Source organism: Azolla caroliniana, unplaced genomic scaffold (genome assembly GCF_043228905.1).
Source record: "Azolla caroliniana isolate FFs.n. ecotype wild unplaced genomic scaffold, voAzoCaro1.0.p SCAF_3, whole genome shotgun sequence".
Lineage (NCBI taxonomy): Eukaryota > Viridiplantae > Streptophyta > Polypodiopsida > Salviniales > Salviniaceae > Azolla > Azolla caroliniana.
In genome coordinates, this window is record NW_028230438.1 from 22,722,319 (window position 1) to 22,744,286 (window position 21,968).

General features: G+C 34.2%; 1 protein-coding gene and 1 long non-coding RNA gene across 3 annotated transcripts; both read left to right on the forward strand.

Annotated features, from left to right (window-relative positions):
- Positions 1-2,293: 2,293 nt before the first annotated feature.
- Positions 2,294-5,299, forward strand: LOC147866660 (uncharacterized). 2 transcript variants are annotated; one of them, XR_015529517.1, is made up of 5 exons: positions 2,294-2,820; positions 2,942-3,025; positions 3,145-3,194; positions 4,759-4,842; positions 4,971-5,299. It is a non-coding gene; the product is annotated as an uncharacterized LOC147866660 (long non-coding RNA). The 2 variants fall into 2 exon arrangements; XR_015529516.1 differs by having other exon boundaries at positions 2,295-2,820; positions 4,780-4,842.
- Positions 5,300-9,591: 4,292 nt separating this feature from the next.
- Positions 9,592-14,905, forward strand: LOC147866661 (protein WVD2-like 2). Its single transcript, XM_087317120.1, has 9 exons — positions 9,592-9,606; positions 10,390-10,502; positions 11,962-12,366; positions 12,467-12,519; positions 12,892-12,969; positions 13,057-13,162; positions 13,255-13,326; positions 13,583-13,696; positions 14,021-14,905. The coding sequence occupies exons 3-9, from the start codon at positions 11,965-11,967 to the stop codon at positions 14,441-14,443; spliced, it is 1,248 nt and encodes a 415-aa protein (XP_087173246.1). The 5' UTR covers positions 9,592-9,606; positions 10,390-10,502; positions 11,962-11,964; the 3' UTR covers positions 14,444-14,905.
- Positions 14,906-21,968: the final 7,063 nt, after the last annotated feature.

Sequence of the window (21,968 nt, forward strand, 5' to 3'; positions counted from 1 at the left end):
AATGAACTGAACAAACAGTTTTCTTCTGTGTCACATATATTAGAGAGAAAGATGTATTTGTGGCCATGGAGATCTTGGAAGGTAACATTGAGTGAAAACTAATCTTGTTAGTCTTTTATTATTGTTGTTTCCTCACAGTAGAAATACCCATCTTATTATTTCTACAGCATTCTAATGTGGGGTCATGTGAGTTCTTGTATTATTGTTACCCGAATGCCCATTTTCTATAATTATGGTATGTAAGTCTCATTAAATTGGAAAAAGAAGAGAATTCACGTGTCATTACTTTGCAGAAACTCAACTTTTTGGGTGCTATGCTTATTTTACTTGATAACAGAATATGGGTCTCCCACATAATTGAGAGGAAGCCATTCACTACACTCCATACTTTTATTCTTTGGTTGAAGGGACTTGGATCCATCGTGATTAGTACGAAACAAATGACAACATATTGTAGTTAGTTATTTTCGTGCTAGACACTTAAAGCCATTTTATGGATCACTTCGCGACATATGATACCTATGATTCTCTCCTTTAGAATATGACGGAATACTTTAGTGAAAGTAACCGAGTAGCTTTCTTATTAAATTGCAGCACATATGGTATTTACTCTATTGAGGCATTGACAAGATGACCTCCATGCTCAAGCCTTAGGGAATTGTTTCAACAATGCTCTGTGAAAATTATTCTCGAAGATGGAGTTGGTGGTTATGAGAGAATCATTCTTCAGGAGACAAGGTCCTTCAACCAAGCATTGATGTGACAAAGCGTCGTACCACAAATAAGTTCTACAATTATTATATGACAATCAATTAACATGTGGTAATTTTAAGTGATGTTTGGCTTCCCAAAGCTCTTTGAACGGTAGGTTCACTTCTAGATATTTGAAGACAATGTTTGAATAAAACTTGCTTGCCTCTAGTAAATCCTCGTCCTCAACTAATCCAATGCTTTGATTTCAATCTCTTTACTAGTTCAAGATCATGACAAGTATTGCCATTCTCATCACGTGATACACTAGTCAAGATGTGGAAGAGAAGACAACATTTTCTTTTTGGTATTTAGGTTTTAGCTAAGGCATCGCATTGTATTGAAACAATGTAATATAACTATATAATGGTGTGTTTGCTGACACATTCTTGAATTTTTTGGTAACCAATTCAATCCCTTATTGATGTTAAAGAGATGTCACTTTCTCGAGGTTCATGGAAGAATTTGTTGAGGAAAGTTGTTCAAATTGGAAGGGGGCACAAGAAGAATTCAAATAGGTGATAGAGAAAGAGATAGCTTGAGTTGATGTCATAGGTTCAACTTATCATGTTTTAACTTAGTTCATTGGGATAGGGAAGTTATAGGATGAAAGAGAAAATTTTCTACATGCAATATAAAGTTATGAGGCCCAATATGGAGGTATATGATAATGATCATAATGAAACATGCCAATCAATGTATGACATTTTGGATGCATTTATGCATATGAGGGCCGGCACCAAATACATAACTCATGAGGCCTAATCGTCCACTAACAACCTTGATTATATAAATACTCCAAAAGGCTTCAATCAACATCAAGTAATCGTAACATTGAGAGTCAACTCTGGAGAAAATATAGGCTTGAGCTCATTCAAGACACATACATCACATGGTAGCTAGGTTTGTTTCTTGTGTGTCGAGAATGTGTTCAATTCAAGACGATAGCTCATATGTTGCCCAATTCCAATACCAGAGATCAATAATGTTGGGCAATCAATTCATACTTAGGATGGACCTTATTGTCATATGATAGTATCAAATGATTTCATATGATAGATACATTGGAAGTGTCCCACTCTGTGGTCCTCAATAGGTGTTCATATTTTGATCTCTATGGAGTACACAAAAAGAAAAAAAATCTCTGTTTTCTTCCCCTGTTTTCTTTTGTTCTGTTTGTTTGCCCAATCTTCTCTTCCTGAATCAAGGGGGGCTGGTTCTCTTTCTTGTGACAGAATAGTGCTGCAATTGCAGTCACAAAATCAGACTTCCAGAAACTGTCTCAGCATCTCTTTCACCCACATCTGGAATTCTCTCCACACATTGGTATTCAAACTAATCAATCGCCTGCTAGTAATGTCATACGAATCATGTAACATATTTTTGTTTTATGATTTTCAATTGTAGATCAAATTGTGCATATTTCTCCTTTTGTGGCAAGTTGCAATATACAAATTAAGTTCAGAAGCAGGTGACGTGAGGTTCCTTTACTTCAATGATTCAGAAACTCTATCTAATGTTACTAGTGGAAGCTCCATGCAGTACTTCGACATATAAGCATGCCACTGAATGTATACGTAAAGAATACAAAGGAACTCAAAATACAGGTGAATTGTCTGGAGCAAGCTGTATGCGCATATCTAATGACAGCCTGTGAACTTTCGTGATAATACTGATAAACAGAAAATCTGCATTTTCTCGGAAACTGCATTGACAGAGAGAACTCATAGTTGTACTGATTATTTGTACCATAAAAACCTAGGAATGATGCCATTGTCTTTTAGGTGCTGTCTATGATGAGACACCATGTCAAACATTTCTTCAATAGAGCAATGTGTGAAGGTTCCCGACTACTATCTTGACGATCTTCAAGCGCAGAGATCCCATGATACCTAGTGAGTATAGAACTCCCATGATTGGTCATTACTTGGCCAAACTATATGAGTCGATCCTAGTGTCAGAATTGAGGTTATGGGCAGAGAGACATGGCTGGCGTTCAACTGGACAGGCAGGCTTCCAGATGGAGTTCACCACTTTGGATCACATATTGACCCTTTGAGCCTTTCTTGGGTAAGTAAGAGCACATAATAGGAGAAATTATTGTTGGTTTGTGGATTTCCAGAAAGTCTTCGACACTATACTATGCACGCGGGTTACTACTTTTTTATGTCTGGAATTTTGTTTTCTGCAGATTGCTTCTCAATTTTGATATATTAATACAGATATCATTGGATGGACTTTACAACGTGGATTCCAAAGTCAGTGAGTTCCCAATGTAAGTTAACCATATCCGACAACCTCATCCAAGAAAGCTAATTGTTGCCTAACTATGTAGAATGCAATGCAACGTAGAAATTTATGTACATTTTGGGGAAGAAAAAGACACTTGTGCAGATTGATGTGAAGCGAGAGCTTGTGCTTATTTCCATCTTCAAAAGTGATGGGTATTTTTCCAGTTTAGTTTTAAAAAACTAGGTTTTTTGTTTGCTTCACTTACATAAATAGAATATAAACTCTGATGTACTTTTTTCTCACTATCTGTTCGGATAAAGAGAAACATAAGAATATCTAAGGGCACGCTAACATAGGGGCATTTTAGAGTATTATCCTAAATTCAATCTATTTCAGATGATCACCCCTGAAGATCAGAGCGTATTATTTTTTGATAAGATCCTATCAGCTGCTCTTAATGCAAAGTGCATATCAATTGCAACCAAAGATAGGTCTCAGCCTTTAAACGCTTGGATTGTCTTAATGATTGTGATCTCAAATGTTTTGCTTTTTCAGGGCCAACGTCAAGGTTTTATTGCAGGTGTTCTTCTATATTTGAAGGATGGCATACTTAGGAAGATCAAAAACTGGGAATGACATGCCACCAACTAGCCTTTCAGAAATATTTTCTCGTGTAGAAGAACAGAAAACATGGTCCTCTGAAAGTGGAGAGAGCATGGGTATGGAATTAAACATTGTTACGTTTGCTAACTTTGACATGGCCTAAAATGAATCTGGGCAAGATGCCAAATTATCTTCTTTATGCAGATGATATGAATATTGATGATGGTGAAGGTGCTGAAAGCAGTGAACAGCAAGTACAAAATTGAAAGGTAGGGATAACATTTTCAAAACCCCCAGTTTTGTGAAATACAAAATTATCAAGGATGAGCTTCTGGGTGTGCTAGAGTATCAAAATTCATACTTAATTGGCCATTGTTAATAATCATATTTTTTGTGAAGTACAAAATGGTATTTGGTGTAGAGTACTGCCATACCTTTGTCTATTCTAGAGTACCAAAGTGCATGCTTATGTTGCCATTGATAATGCTCCTACTTTTGAGAAGTACAAAATTGTACACGATGAAGAGTACTGTCATGCTTTTTTTCTAACCTGGAGTATGAAATTCATGCATATTCTGCCATTGTTGATGCTCATACTTTTGTGAGGAACCGCTGTACTTTTGCCCATACTAGGGCATCAAAATTTAATCCTGAGTTGTCATTGTTACTTACTGAAGGGGTGGAGAATACTATTTCATACTTTTGTGTACACTAAAAATAAGTATATGCTAGAGTGTCAAAGTTCATACCGTTTGCTTTGGGCATTTTTTTTTTTTTCATGTTTTCATGGACGTTGACAAGATAGTCCTCTTTTTCACCAAGTAAGGGAAAGCTTTCTGAGCTTTCAGATGATAGAATAAAACTTTTATCTGGAGAAGATGGTGACAATAAGCCTGTAAGACGTAGTACAGATGAAATCAAGGCAAAGTATGGACATAAAACACCAGGGGTAAGGTTTCTTGGACACGCTTAAAAGAGACTCGAGGCATGTTAGGTGGCAGATACACTAAGATACCATGGATTATTAAAACATTTGCAAGAAATACCACTCTATCTTTTAAAGTCACTCAAATGTCCCTCAGCTACTTATGAAGTATCCTTGTAAAAGCCTAGGATTATCACGGTAAAATATATAAAACTCTAGGTGTGTGTATCTACATAAAGTCAGTCTAGTGTTTCTTTTCTGATTTCCAGGATGTAGGGAGTAAAGCTGGAATGGCAGGAGATAAGCTGCTAGAAAGACAGGAAAAGCTTGAGGTAGCTGATGGAAACCTTTTGTTGTGAAGGATTTCTTTATATTGAAATGGACAATTCATGATTCTTCGGTTTTGACAACCACAGATTGTTGGTTTGAAATAGATAGTTTATGATTATTTGGTTTTGAGATAACAGTCTTAGTGGGCCAAATAATGATATTTTTTAAACATCAGGTCCTCGACAGTCGGACAGAGGAAATGCAAAATGGAGCAGAAAATTTTGCTGCAATAGCAGAAGAGCTGGCCAAGGCAATGGAAGGAAAGAAATGGTGGCAATTGTGATATGTCATTGCCATCAGTTAACATAATCATATGGTGAAATTTTCCAATCTTAATCGTTTGTATTCTCCATGCCATTGCAGTTTTGTTGTTACTCTTTACTGCCGTAATAATTTTACATTACAAACTGACAGAGATTGCATTGTATTAAAAAGTGGAAGCTAGTTTGATTCAGAATACGATGTTTCGTCAGTCACTTTGTGAAGGGAATGTAGCTTTTGAAAGCTAATAATACAATACGAACTTAGAAGTTAAAATAAAATTAGAAGGGTGTATAGCTTATTTTGTATACACAGCAATGTCTCATTCATTTGCGACAACAGTTCAATAGATCACCACACAAATACCATCCTACTAAATTTGAGTTGCATATCCTTCATAAAAATGAGTGAGGCAGTGTTTGGAAATTGTGATAAGGACTTTAAGCTTGGTTTATGTCTAATCCAATATGCACTCCTTGACAATGAACTTATTATAAATAACACTCCCATAATCTTCTTTATGCTAATTTATACTGTATTCCACATTGCTGAAGGTAGGGCATAATTTCCGACAAATCATCACATAATATTATTCTTCTAGGATTGAGTTACACATATGGATGGCCTGTTAATAGGAATGCTACTACAATAATTAAAATATTGATGCTTGATTTGTATTTACATGATATCTTCGGAATATTGTCGATTTTCATGTGTCAGGTTGTGGAAAAACATTGTATTTTGGCATTCGTGGGATGGGGGTAAAATCAGAGTGCTTTATTCACACCTACTTTTCCCACCAGTTTACTGAAACAAAAAAGAATCAACTTTTTGGTGAATTAATTGACATCCTTGGTGGTTTTTGTGATTGTGTATATGGTGAGGTCTCTTGAGAACCCATTTTATGAGCATAAAAAATCAGATGCTTTGCATGATCTCCCTTTGCGCTGCACAAATAACGACACCACATCAGAAAGTGGAGTTGGATAGAAAATTTGATCCATTTTAGCGTTAATCAGGCCTAACTTAACTGGCCAACTATGATCAAACATGGCATGATGTCAATGATGCTGCCTTGACAATTGGCCAAATTCTACACATACATGTTCATGCAGATGATTAATTCTTGCAGATCTTGATTTGTTGCCATAGATATTTGCATGAGATGACGAGGATTTTTCCGACAAAAAGAGCAACCTCTCAAAATTTAAGCATATTGGTTTTCTTCATTAGATTTTTGTTTGATGGCTAAGGTTGCACTTTCAATATTTGAACATGTTACATCTTGAAATAAAATATAAACTGCTTTGAAATTTCTATAATCTTTAGGGTAAAAACCTTGAAGTAATTAAGACACATGTTAATAGATGATTCCCATGAATTTACATTCAAAATATTTAATGCTAGAAATCTCATGAGAAATTTGTCTCTATTTGTCATGGGCTCTTGACATTGACAAGGAAATATATCATATTCTTTCAATGAATCATGTATGCCAAATTCTCACCCATGAGATTGTACAATGACAAGCCTAAGTGGGGAATTATTAAGGTCACATCGAAGGCATGATTTTGAGAGGTCTCTCAAATAGATTGAGACATTATTATATCATATATGTATTGGAATAATTTTTTTCACCTTGCACATCAATATAATTTTGATAAATACCCGCTATACTACAAAAATATTTCAAGAGGTTGAAGCATATTTTTAAATAAATTTGTTGGACACATATGATAAAGCCAAGACATACTTTAGAATAATTAAGAAAACTAAGCATTTCTCTTTCTTAGATTCTTAATACTTAATGATATTTTCTCATAACTTCTTTCAATTATCAAAATGATATAAGATTCGAGAAGAAATTTCTCTCACTGAAACATAGAAAATAATCTCTTATTAGCCCGTATAAACATTATGTGGTATTTTCTCAAAATTAAAGAAAATTATTCCTCATATGTAGAAATTTTCTCATGAAAAATTTGTGTAAATTTAACACTTTGTCAAAACAATAAATATATTTCTACCATGAAAAAATTAGTTAAGGAACCAATTCCTCATATGAGAAGAAACAAGATATCTCCATTTGCACTTGCTTGTGTAGGATTTGAAATTAATGCATGAAATCTAACTACGATATTTTACCACCATAGTTTAAATGCACTCGGTCCGAAAGTTACACTATCATAAAATAAAAACTACAAAAATATGCTTCATTATTTTCCAAACTACCCAATATACACTCGAACAACATTAGAGGATCCTAAACCACATGAAAAGTAACTATGTGTGAACAAATAATAAACTTTTCAAAGGCGTAAATGTTGACATGAATCTCCAATAATAATCATCATTAAGCGTAACACGCGTGCTTAATAATATCGGTTAATATCAATATTCTAGTCTGAACCTCTTCTATACTTAATATATATATATGTGTGTCTATATATATAAATTTGAAGTCTTTTTCTAGTGTTTCCTAATGAGTGCAAACCCACTTTCTAATAAGAAGATTGAGAAATCAATTAAGCATCCAATACTCACAATTCCGTTTTCTAATACAAGAAGCTTAGCTTGATATTTGAACCAATTAAGACATTACTAGCTCTACATTTCTCTAATTTCCAAAGGCCAAATCATAATTAGATCGCGTAATTAACAAGACTCAGAGTTGACAAGTATGGTGTAAACTTTAAAGTATTAATTCTGAGTTTAGATTCTTTATCAACTAGAGCACATTTCTAGTTCAGTTTTGAAAATCAGGAGAATATATATATACATATATATACAATTTGTCAAGTTTCTAACCACATGCATGTACAGAGTGTAATAAGGTCTTTCATGCATGATGCGATCCATCATCTTCTCTGCACTCATCAAGGTAAGCTCTTTCTGTTCCTCTTATCTCATTTGGTTCTCTTCAGGAAGTAATCTATCCAATTTGTCAAGTTTCTAACCACACGCATGTACAGAGTGTGGTGTAAACTTTAAAGTATTAATTCTGAGTTTAGATTCTTTATCAACTAGAGCACATTTCTAGTTCAGTTTTGAAAATCAGGAGAATATATATATACATATATATACAATTTGTCAAGTTTCTAACCACATGCATGTACAGAGTGTAATAAGGTCTTTCATGCATGATGCGATCCATCATCTTCTCTGCACTCATCAAGGTAAGCTCTTTCTGTTCCTCTTATCTCATTTGGTTCTCTTCAGGAAGTAATCTATCCAATTTGTCAAGTTTCTAACCACACGCATGTACAGAGTGTGGTGTAAACTTTAAAGTATTAATTCTGAGTTTAGATTCTTTATCAACTAGAGCACATTTCTAGTTCAGTTTTGAAAATCAGGAGAATATATATATACATATATATACAATTTGTCAAGTTTCTAACCACATGCATGTACAGAGTGTAATAAGGTCTTTCATGCATGATGCGATCCATCATCTTCTCTGCACTCATCAAGGTAAGCTCTTTCTGTTCCTCTTATCTCATTTGGTTCTCTTCAGGAAGTAATCTATCCAATTTGTCAAGTTTCTAACCACACGCATGTACAGAGTGTGGTGTAAACTTTAAAGTATTAATTCTGAGTTTAGATTCTTTATCAACTAGAGCACATTTCTAGTTCAGTTTTGAAAATCAGGAGAATATATATATACATATATATACAATTTGTCAAGTTTCTAACCACATGCATGTACAGAGTGTAATAAGGTCTTTCATGCATGATGCGATCCATCATCTTCTCTGCACTCATCAAGGTAAGCTCTTTCTGTTCCTCTTATCTCATTTGGTTCTCTTCAGGAAGTAATCTATCCAATTTGTCAAGTTTCTAACCACACGCATGTACAGAGTGTGGTGTAAACTTTAAAGTATTAATTCTGAGTTTAGATTCTTTATCAACTAGAGCACATTTCTAGTTCAGTTTTGAAAATCAGGAGAATATATATATACATATATATACAATTTGTCAAGTTTCTAACCACATGCATGTACAGAGTGTAATAAGGTCTTTCATGCATGATGCGATCCATCATCTTCTCTGCACTCATCAAGGTAAGCTCTTTCTGTTCCTCTTATCTCATTTGGTTCTCTTCAGGAAGTAATCTATCCAATTTGTCAAGTTTCTAACCACACGCATGTACAGAGTGTGGTGTAAACTTTAAAGTATTAATTCTGAGTTTAGATTCTTTATCAACTAGAGCACATTTCTAGTTCAGTTTTGAAAATCAGGAGAATATATATATACATATATATACAATTTGTCAAGTTTCTAACCACATGCATGTACAGAGTGTAATAAGGTCTTTCATGCATGATGCGATCCATCATCTTCTCTGCACTCATCAAGGTAAGCTCTTTCTGTTCCTCTTATCTCATTTGGTTCTCTTCAGGAAGTAATCTATCCAATTTGTCAAGTTTCTAACCACACGCATGTACAGAGTGTAATAAGGTCTTTCATGCATGATGCGATCCATAATCTTCTCTGCACTCATCAAGGTAAGCTCTTTCTGTTCCTCGATCTCATGTGTTTCTCTTCAGGAAGTAATCGTTTTTTGCTCATACCCCGCCCCCTTAAAATAGTCCCCCCCCCCCCCCCCCCCTCTTTATTTGCTGCTAGATTTTTCCTCATTTCAGTATTTCTGTGATTTTCTGGAAGTAGAGCAAGTTAAAGTAAAATCCTCTGTTTTTTCCTTCTATTTATAAATCGTGCGATTACGAACTTTTCTTTGATTTTTTTGAGACATTAGTTTTTTTTTTCGATTTTACGTGATTTCGCTTCTACAAACCTGTCTCTGATTTTCTCTTTGCTCTCTAAGTTCTCAAGGAATTATGAATTTTTCTGTATAATTAATAATTTCTTGGACATTTGTGGCTCTGTAACACTTAACGAATTTCGGGTATTCTGTGTTTTAAGTATAAACTAATGATTTTATGGGATTTGTTTTTGGTTTTCAGCAAAGAATTTGAGTGATTTGGTCATTTTCTCTGGATCTTAAATGCAAAAGAGAAGGAAAAAGAAGAAGAAGAAGGATTGATTATAGTACAGTTGATATAAGCCCTGTTTTGTTTAAAAGGAAAGCAAAAAGATAAGAAGGAAAAGGATTCATCCAAAATTTCCAGTGAATAGAAAAATAAATCGAATGGAAGATTTCGGAAGAGAAATATTTCAACTTGTATTTGTTTCCAAATTGATCAAAGCATAGTGGGGTTTGAAAATGGAGAGATATTCTGATTTGAACACAAATGATGAACTTCTTGAGTTTTTACAACTCGAACAAGAGTTTGAATCCGAAGAGGCATTGAAAGAGACATCCCATGGCAATTCACTGTGTAACAACACTCGATGTCTAGAAGGAATTAAAATTCAAGACACTGTGGGATCATGTGTAAAGGTTAGTACCAAATCCTTTCTTTTCATGTTTTATGTAGCATGAACTCTTAGATATTTGTTGTATCTATGCTTGATATAGTTTCTTTTTCAATGTTGTTACCTAGTTATTTATGACATATGGAGGCATCATTTTAAAAAAAAAATGTTTCTTTGTTATCAGACATTTTATCAGTCCTTATTTGGATGAAAATAAAAAATTTGCTTGTGTCATTGGTCAAATTTGGTCTCTTGAACACGTGAATATAACGTTTTCATTTTGTTTTTGATTTCTCACATGCGCGACTTTCTACATTATTCTGTTTACTTGAAAAGAAAAATCATTTTATTATAAGAAACATACCTAAAGAATCCATATGTTGTGTAATTTTTTGTGGCATGATGGTGTGTGGAAAACCATGTGTAATGTAACAAAACTTCAGAGAGTTTAATTAGCATAATCTGCTTCTCTCCATCCCTCTCTCTTATGATAGATCGTTCGAAAAGGAAAACAAAAGTTGAAGGACAGAGAAGAGCAAAGAAACTTACTTGCAATGAAGCTGAGGGAACCCAATGCAATGCATTGACGGTACTAGGTAGATTATTTTATGACATGTTCAAGTTCCATTTACTCAGGGAACAGCTCTCCTGGGAAAAATCAATAGTAATATGAATAGAGAGAATGGTGGGGATTTGAACTAGAAGGCTCTTGATATTCATAAACAATCTTGAATGTTTTTTTGGCGAATTTTACCTAGTGGTGTCATATTAAATCAACAGAGAAAAGAAATGCAACTTGTCTTTCACACACACGAGAAGTTTTTTTGCGAATTTTACCTAGTGGTAACCAAGATAGGCATATACGAGAAGAATAAGTGCATAGACCACACGTAAGAAAATCACACACAAACTTTCTTGAAGGGAATCTTGTTTTCCAGTGAAGTATTTTACTCAAAACTAGATGAAAAGATTACTCAAAACTTGGAAGAACCTGGGGATGGGAGAATGAAATCATATCAGATCAATATAGAGTTTTAGAAGGACAAATGTGGATTGATTGGCTATAACACTCGTGCCTTAGATTTTCTAATATATGTGGGTGCCAGTTTTGTTCAGAAAATGCTCACAGACCTGAATTTGGAAATTATGTTGTGAATCATTCACTACCAACATCCATCTGATGTTGCTATGCTTGTTGGTGTGAGTCCCTCAATGCAATGATATTATGTTCTCACAAACATGAACTATATGCTATTACTCACAAGAAGTAATTCGTCACGTATAATTTGAATGAATTCTTGCAAAATGAGCTTAATCCATGAAGAAGATGGGTGAAAACAATGGTAGGTTATGAGTCCCTGAGTGATAAATTTTTTGGTCATCAAAGCATTATAAAGAAGTGGTACGATGTTTTAAATTAGATATGATTACTCTTCTATGAATCTTAATTCATATTAATTATGTATTCTCTCCTTTATGATTAGGTAATGGAGGACCACAGGAATGACTATAAAAAGATAGCGAGTGGCATTCATGATTCTGCTTCTAGAAGTAGAGTTTTGCGATCTTCATATCTCTGTAAGGAACAAGGATATCCTACTCTTGTTTCGCATCAGAAATCGATTTCCAAACTCAGACATGGATTGAGAGGTGATATATCGGATGGTGTACGTACAAATTTAGTTGCAAACAATAAAGCCATGAAGCAGGGACCATCAACGCCATTGACTGTGAGGCAATCAAGATCAAACTTCTCTGTCCCGCAACCGTTTAATCTCTACACAGAAAAGCGGACCTTGGCCGGATATGCACGTGCGGATGGTAGATATGGCCAACAAATACAAGAGTCTCAATTAAATGTGTGTGGTGATCAATCTTCAGAAACTTATGTAAATCTTCTGACAATAGAATTAATGAAAAGTATAACTTGAATCAGATTTGGAAAGTTTTCTAAATGTTATGATTGCTCAATTGTTGGCTTTGTAACAGGTTTCTAGGAATTTCAACACAAATTTATCTATGGCAAAGTCAGAGGCTAGCACGTAAGTGCCCATGAGTGAGTAAATACTTGGCTTGCATCTCATTATTTGGTAAGCTTTTACATAGATGGGTATCTATTTTAATATAGGAATTTCTAGGACATTTTGTCTTTATGTTTTTTATTTGAAATTCTCGAGACCTTGTTTCTCTCTCTCTCTCTCTCTCTCTCTCTCTCCCCTGATGTTCTACTAGACTTCTAAAATGAAATAATACGGGACACTGCAGTTGAAGCTTCTCCCATTTGCTTGTGATATTGTCAATTCTATTAAATATTATAGTTTATATTTATCATTTTCTTTCTTATTATTTCACACCACACAAACAAACATTAGTTTTTTGTTCTTATCCTATGTAGACATTTCATCCTATTGCAGATATCAGATACTGAAGCAATTTTCATTTTGTGGAAACACCGAACATGAAGATGATGATATTGTCTCAGTTTCATCGATGTATCCTTCAAATATATTTTGGTATCTTTTCTTAGCTGCTAATCATATAGAAGTTGGATTCTTATATAAAATATTTACCTTGTGTAGGCAATCCAGACAGAGCTCCATTACACCCAAAGCAAAAGCTTCAAAGTTTACAAGTACAAATGGATTCAAGTTCCAATCTGATGCGCGAGCTGAGAAAAGAAAAGAGGTGCACATATATTAAGTACTCACTTGTTCAACAGTTATTCATACTGTAAAAGGTCTCAACTTGAACTAAACGGGATTGTGGTCGTTACACAGTTCTACTCAAAACTACAAGAAAAGGTCAGCTTAAAGGAAAAGGAGAAAACACAAATGCAAGCTAAGATAAAGGTTTTTCTCTGTCTTTTTTATGTATCAAATATTAAATATTTTTATATCTATATTGTGTTCCAAATTTTATCTATCTTGAGGTCTTCAGATATTTTTTGAGTGTCATAATTTATCAATCAATCTATCATTTGGCATTTATCTTTATATGTCTATTTATCTGATCTTTTGTATATCAAATTGATCTCTATCTATCAACAACTTCAAGAAAAAAAAGATTGCTAATAATTAGTTTTCCTGTTATGAGTTTTGGGTACAGAAGGAGGATGAAGAAGAACTAAAACAGTTGCGAAGGAGTCTTACATTTAAGGCATCTCCAATGCCGAGCTTTTATCATGAGGGAACAAAAACTCCGAAACTCCATCGTCCAAAGGTAACCACATTTATCTCTCTGTTACTTTCTCACTCATATGAATGATTCTCATTGGTGACATTCATCCAAACCTTGGAGACTCACGTGCCAGACTGATTTTATAGACTACAAATGAAAGAACTTGAGTTCTAAGTTATATTAGTCTTAAATAAACCATAATATCAGGATAAAAGAAGAGAGAAATCTAGTGGAATAGATTTAAATCTTATAATATGTTTCAATGGTAATTGGACTCAAATTAATCTTTTGATAGAAATTAGAAAATTTCAAACATGAAGCTATTAAAAATGTTCTGGGGATGCGGGTTCTACTGCTTGTGTACAGATTCCAACAACACAAGCTAGATCACCAAAAATTTCTACACGACACAGCTATTCTGGAGTCCAAAGTGGGCTGTACAATGCTATTGGGCTTTGTGAAATAGAAGAGAGTGCAAGTAAGAATGTAACATATAACCCAAACAAAGTGTGGAATCATCAATCTTTGTTAACACGTAAATCTCCATCAATTACTAACACCTCAAAGATGCTAAGTTCACAAACTGGTCGGCTGTCTAGTTTAGTATTGGATGATATAAGAGTTAAAGAGAGAGACCCATTAACTACTACTATTAGTCCATTGATTGTTTCATCTGATCTTTTCATTCGCAATGAAGAAGAACATATTGCTCATGTGCATATGGGGGTGACAAACTTTTCTCAACATGATGAAGCCAAGCATCCAAAAGTGAACAGTTTGGAAAGATAATGGCAGTGCTTCCTCGACAAGGCACAGTAGTCAAAATCAACATAGAAATGAAGTGAAGATTCATGGTGATGCCGATGAAAGGATAATGTTTGCCAAATGCAAACAAGATGAAAAAATGAGATGGTAAAATTCAATGCTTGGGTCGTGGATCGGTAACATGAAGAGAGGTGAGGCATATGAAAATGGAGCAAATAGAAGACATTTGGCTCCATGCTTTAGTAGATCCTAGAGCATGAGTTACACACCCATGTAATTAGAATGCTACAGTAGAACTTGAAAATAGAAAACTACAATAGAAATTCAAGTTGCAAATTCATAAAGGGTGGAGGATGGCCAATTTTCAGCTTATTTCCCTAACCCATAATTCCTGATTTAACCCACTTGATCCCTAAACACCATATTTTTGTTCATATGTCAAATAATTATTGGCTTGTAAATGTAAACACTAATTTGTTCATTTAACCCCAAATCCTAATTTGGTTTTTTAATCCACATTTAACCTTTAATTTTGTCACCAAACATAGGAATTGGCAACAGTTTGGTTTGACCCAAACTAAACTTCAAAACTGTGGCCAAACAACTTAATTAGCTTGGTTTGGTTTAGGTTTAGAAATTTGTAAATGGTTCAGTTTGGCTTGGGGTTTCAAGAGTTTGATTTGGTTTGGCTTGGTTTGAAACATTATTGGCCTAGCAATTTGCAGTTCATTCGGCTTCAAATTGTGGCTTAAATGGCTTAGTGATTATGGCGACATTTTTGAAATGTTTATTATATATATAAATTATGTAATATATGCCATGAAACTTTATCTTTTAACCCAAATAATTCTTCTAAGTTTTAGTTTCCAAATAATAACTCTTTTAACAATTTGGTTCAAGCTGAAATTGAACTGCAAAACGTGGCTTAATGACTTAACAGTGTTTGGATCGCTTGAACTGTTTGGTTTGAGATTTAAAATCCCTTCAGGTTTTGTTTTAATGTTTCACAGTTTGGTTTTAAGTGAAAAGCCATGAAATTTAATGGTTGTAGATTTTAAGCCTAAACATCGATAGATTTAAAACTTGAAACTAAAAGATTGTAAACTCAACATCACCTTAATTCAATTCCCTTTGTTGATCCCTAAAGTTTGTTCCAAATGATTACTCACTTAAAAGTAATTCACATCTTGGTTCTTTTTGAATTACAGAATTGAAGAAAAAAATGCAAATGAACTATTATAACAATCCTGGTCTTTTATTGATGCTGAGTATTTATACTCAGGAGCAAATGTAAAGAGATCTAAACACGCTGTTTTAGGAATCCTCATCCGCCTATCAAGAAATGTAAAATAAAAAGGTATTATTACAATCTCGCTCTTATTTTGGTGATTTGTATCAGAGTTATTAGTAATTACATTATTATTAATAATAAGATATTATCACTTATTACATTGCAAATGGTACAAACCCGTGACGAATTTCAGAAAAGCATGTGCTGTAATTTGTGAGTGCATTTAACAATGATTTTTTTGTCATGGGAGATGAAGCAAATAACAATTGTTTTCTCTTTTAACGTTTTTCTGTTTTCATTGTGGAAATATTGACCCCTTCATGATGCTTGGAATCTTTTAAATTGGAAGTCCAAATTGTACACATTGATTTTTCTTCCTCCTAGACATGATTCTCGTTTGTCTTTTTAATGGTTATATGATATATCATATTTGTGGAAACGTTCATGTCAAGCAAACAAAATACATGGATGTGGAGACCATGGCCATTTCGAAAACGTCTTTCTTCATTTTATAGTCGAGACAATGTTTCTAGCCTAGGTCTTGCAAGGGAGCTATGATGCCTATTTTTGTTTGATACTTTTGTGGGTACATTTCATATATGTAGCTACTACAAATGTCTGCATGCAAAAATCCAACCAACCAGTTATTTGTTTTGTTTTTTAAGGTTGTATGTATTATATAAATCTAGATGACATTATCAGTACTTATATTCAAGTTTGCATTTTTGGATCTCTAATACTTCCACCAAGTCGATATCATGCAAGGAAAAGATTGCTCCATATTGTGTGCCAATGATGTGCTTGACAACCAAACTATACATACCATCTCAAAAATTCGAGAATGGCATTGATTGCGAGATAGATGCATGTGTGGGTGGGGTGTGATGATCATGATAGAAAAGCATTATCAAGGGCCTACCTATCACATATTTACAAATCCCCATCAAGTAATATTCCATAAATAATAGCCTAAATTAAAACATCCTATAAACATTATTATCAAGAGAATTAAGTTGAATGGAAGGAGTTTGGTTTTTGGGGTAAAAAAAGGATAATTAAGTTGGAACGTATTTTTAATTGTGTTTTATGGTCAGTGCGCACATAAGACATGATATAAAAGACAAAACCAAAGGTTTTGTAAACCCAGTAGATCAATAACTAATCATTTGAGGCTGATTCATGTGTTGATCTGAACCAAGAAAATCAATCATAATTCTACTTAATATCAATTGTAACTCTATATACTATAAATTATCTAAATCACAATGGATTGAAATCTATATAAATTACATATATATGGCCCAAGGATATTTGTAAAGCCATTGTACAACGCTTCGCAAGAGCAAGGCCAAATTTATGGATAATTTTAGCCCAACACAATTGGATAACCATTTTATATTATACATGCAAAATAATGTATTTGTGAGATGAATCCACCAACAACATTATTGTCTTAAAAGTATTGAAGTAACTGAAGAATCGAAAAGAGTGGAAAGTAATCTTATTTATGTACAAAGAAAGAGCAGAAATATGCAAAAGAAAGGTAAGAAACAGGGTCCAGTAAAGAATCCATAATGATATGATATGATGAAATCGATTGATATCTCTCTCTCTATATATGTGTATGTATGTATGTATGTATGTATAGAATTAGGAGAAGAAGAAAACCATGTAGTGGGCTACTTTGAAGCATGTACAAGAGAAGGAAAGGAAGAAGAGAGAATAGAGAAGAGACTTCACGTCCATTTTGGAGAGAGAGAGAGACAGAGAAAGTGTTAATTTCTTCTCTTTCTTTTGAGCTATGGCTATGGAGACAACCCCCTGCTCTTCTTCTTCTTCTTCTTCTTCTTCTCCTTTCCTTCTTCTCCTTCTTCATCCACAAGTATTTATAATAATAAGAATAACAATGGGTTTTCATAGTATTTCTTCTTCTTCAATTATTGGGGGATGCTTAATAATAATACATAGTCATTGATTTGGGGGTGGGGTCTTTGTGAAAACCTGGACAAATCTTGTGTGTGGATGGATACCTGGCCTTTGAGAACACGAACTTTTCTCTTTCTCGTCCGACCATATCTTAACTTATCCGCCTCCGGCCCCAAAATGCCGAAAACGTATAAAGATACACGCGTGCATTGGTCGGCTAATGCCAAAGATATATTGTGGCACAAACGTGCATTGGTCGGCTAAAACCTACTTAATGCACAAGCTTGCCTTTCCGAGCCGACTTTTGCCCTTCTATGAACTCGGACAATAGTTTTATGGCAATTCCTTATTCATTCATAAACTCTTACCTTTTACTGAAATTTTATATACGCTTGTAAAAGAATGGGTTCACAAAGCATATCTGGAAGAGGAAAAACAAGTGTTTGTTTGTTGTGCATGGCCTTTCCCCATCTTTGAGGAGACTTGACCAACCTTGTCTTCACATTTTTGGCATAGTAGACTTCGAGATGGACAAACGACTCCCCAAACACGTAAGAATCATCCCACTTGGGCTCCAGGAGGGTGGATTTGCCTGATCCTTTAAAACAAAAGAATGATTCCACATCCCTATCCATGAATGGTTCCACATTCCAATCCTTCCCTAGTTGTTCTCATCTCCTTATCCAATAATTGCTATTATTATGGCACAATACACATCAACCTTCCAAATTTGGGAGGTTTTTGGGTCAAAGGCGGACCTTAATAATTGGTTGAGTTTGCTTTTTCCATGGATGAGATTGTAGGAAACTATGGTATAACACCACATTTTGTTATAGGAGTTTCGTATAAAATAGCAACACATGATCTCAAGTTTTGATTGGTGGAAATTGTGGATCACCAAACAATGGGTAGATCACTCAACATGGTAACCACTTGCACCCCCTAGAAGGGCTTGTGTCCTTGGTCTATGATGATGCTTAACATTTTACTTATCTTTGTATACGACCAACCTCTTGGTCATGTAAATATAAAACCCATTTGCAAATTCTAATATGAGAATTGCACTTCCCGTCCAAAAAACTACGACAATCCGTTTGGGTTGCAACATCAATGTTGTGGGGATTTTACATTATTGTAAGAATTAATTTATTATCCAAGAAAACAATTGTGTTTATTGATGTAACATTTGATTAAATCTATCTTTTCCGAAACAAAATGATTTGTAGTAAAAGTATTATGGTGCAAACACAATATCTTTGTCTTAATTGGTGAATGAATTTAAAAGTTCTTAAACTCATTAACGTTCCCAAAATTCCTACTTGCTATGGAGGTACTAAAATATATGGTGTCTATTAAGTAACATGACCTTGCAAGGATATGGCAACTATGCCAATGTGGAAATTAATGGTAGATTATATGTGACCGCTTACATTCCTAGCAAAACAACATTTGTTGTAAATTCTATCATCAATAATGTAGGACCAAGTAGGAATTGGATAAAAGCAATCCTAATCCACAATTAGGATTGGTGGGGTACCTAAAGCCACAAAGAAATACCATCGACATCACATGGAAAGTGATCATACTAATCTGAAGACGAATAGCAACAATGTTGGATTTTGATACCTTGAAGAAGAATAGGCTTGTCAACTCTCTCATGAAGAGGGCTACAAAGCTGAAAAACAAGTCTTGCATCATATATTCAAGGTTATGACAAGCTTGCAATGCATTTTGCAAAAAGATAAGGGGAATATAAAAAGGAAAACATGGGCATTGAGTAGTATATGTAAAAAATGTGTATTGGTTCATCAATTGTCTCTAACCAATAAGCCTTGCAACATTAATCAACATGAAAAAAAAAAATGGAACTTTGAGAAGGACTTTTGATGGCATCATAGAAGAAGCAAAACTCAAGAGAACGTCACAGTCAAGAATGACCCCTTGAAACAGTCGAGAACCATGACTAGTCAAAACCTCCTCAAAGGTAGAGATTGTCGTTTCCATTTGTCTCTACATCATCCCCTTCCATGATCCTAGTCATGGGCATAAACAATTGAATAGGAACATTTGTTGATGGAAATAATGTCATAATCTGTAGTTATAATAACCTATGAGGCTTAGTGTTTCCAATCTAAAATAGTGTTGATGGCCAAATGTATGTAACAGACATTAGCATGTTCTAATTTTGGGATGCTACTATTTATTAAGTAAGAATGGTTAATGGCATATAGGTTTGTTACATAAAAGGAACCCTTTAGGGTTTCCAAATTGTATAAGAGGCAACACTCTCGTGTAAAAAAGGTCTCTTGGTGCCATCTACGTTTTGGTTCTCATTCTCTCCCTTTTGCCTCCACTAAGAGCCACTTTTCTCCATACACTTGCCTCCATATAGCTTTTTCAAACTAATTAATTCATGAAATACATGCATCTTACTTAGTAATTATCTACTTAACTGAGACACCTCCTATTTTTTTATGTAGTAATTATCTACTTAATTAAGACACATCCTATTTTTTTATGTAGTATATATCTACTTAATTGAGACACCTCCTATTTTAATTGTGTAGTAATTATCTATTTAATTAAGGTTAACATATTTTTTAATTAGTGTCATATGCATCAAACAATGCTTAAGTTACTATGTAGGAATCAAACAATGCTTAAAATCAATGCATCAAACCAAAGAACTCCATCCTTTCGAAGTTGTGAAAAAACATGAAAACAATTACTATTCATTAGTACAAGTATTTATCATAAATGTACAAAAGATGCTTGGCGTCGATATACGATAAACACAAAGCATTAGTTGTTATAGGCATAACAAACCACACCAATTATATAGTTAATTTTAATCAGTTAAGGGTAAGATGGTTGGGAAACTAATTGTCCTATGAACTAGGACAAACTCATAAGGACCTATGCTACATGGTAAGTTTGGGAGCCTTAAGTGCTAGGCTCTATATTATGACATATTGACACATTGTCAAGAGTTTATTGGTGAGGAACCAAAGTTCTCTTCTTTAGATATGTTATTGAATACAAGGTATATTGACACATTATCAAGAATTTATTGGTGAGGAACCAAAGTTCTTTTCTTTGGATATGTTATTTTGTGGTATGGGAAACCGATGGTATTTTATGTTTGTCTCATGCCCTTCGGTCGAGGTGGTCAATGTGGTTTAGCACCCATGATCCATTTTTTCCCTTAATCTTGTATTATTTATCCCATCATTAGTTTGATTCGTATATTAATTTGTCACATCCAAAATACCAATTGTTGATCATGGCATTTATCCTAATATGTATATAGTTGGTTCTAGTTCAAAGTGGAAGCTTCCATATCCTCCAAAGTTGGTTGCAGAAGCTCTAACATTGCATTTCATTGTGACCCTTATGCGAGGGGAAATTCATTTGAGTTGTTCACTTTGTACCCATCTCAAGTTCTTGGTCTAGGGAGATTGGGAATCTTGATTGGTTCTTACTTTCTTTTCGTATGAGGTATCATCAATAAGGCAAAATCATTTTTTCACAGAAAACTTTCATTGGTATACTTAGTTAAAGGGGGAAACATTTTCACTTTAGAAGTACGTCAATGCAGCAAAAGTAATCAACATCTTGCAGTGTTAGAGGTCCTTTTTTTTTGCCAACAATGGTTTATATTATGTCTAAAGTTATTAAATTACATGATACTTCAACACAGATTTTTACCTTTTCAACTACTTTAAGTCTGCCACACCCACAACAGATATCTCCCAAACCATTACCAAGACCAATTGTACATGGCCACCAGCCTCATGTCGGTGGAGGAAATACCTAGAGAGGTGGTTGATACCTCCAACGTATACAACCATTAACCATGTAGGAGACAAATTTCATCCTTTCCCATCTCTTCTTAAAACGTTAGAGATCATTTTGCATTGACTTTCTTTTTATTATAACATAAATTAGATTCTTTTCAAATTTCATTGTTAGGTGTGAAAATATTTGGATGTGAACACAAAGTCCAATTCAATTTAAATATAAAATTTGTTCTTTGGATAAAATATTGATGATATATATAAGATCCAATACAAACATAGAAAACAAAGGAGGAATCCACATATAGAATGTTTTGAGGAAAAACATGTTTTCTTTACTAATAGTGATGTTTAAAATTTGAATGATTAAAAGCTTTATCCCATCACCATGTACACATACGTGACTGAGGTTATTATGATTTCTTTTCTTAAGTTGTGTGTCCCCTATTATCTCAAACACAACTTACAAAAGCAGGTAATAAGATGGTGACCCTCCATTTAAGCCCTTGTCGATATACACCATTTTATTTGTAGA

Bases quoted from the DNA above. Each gene is read 5' to 3' on its own strand.
- LOC147866661 (XM_087317120.1), top strand. From the start codon at position 11,965: ATGGAGGACCACAGGAATGACTATAAAAAGATAGCGAGTGGCATTCAT. The intron at 12,970-13,056 runs GTATCCTTCAAA...TACCTTGTGTAG, and splicing joins ATTGTCTCAGTTTCATCGAT to GCAATCCAGACAGAGCTCCA. The intron at 13,697-14,020 runs GTAACCACATTT...GCTTGTGTACAG, and splicing joins CGAAACTCCATCGTCCAAAG to ATTCCAACAACACAAGCTAG.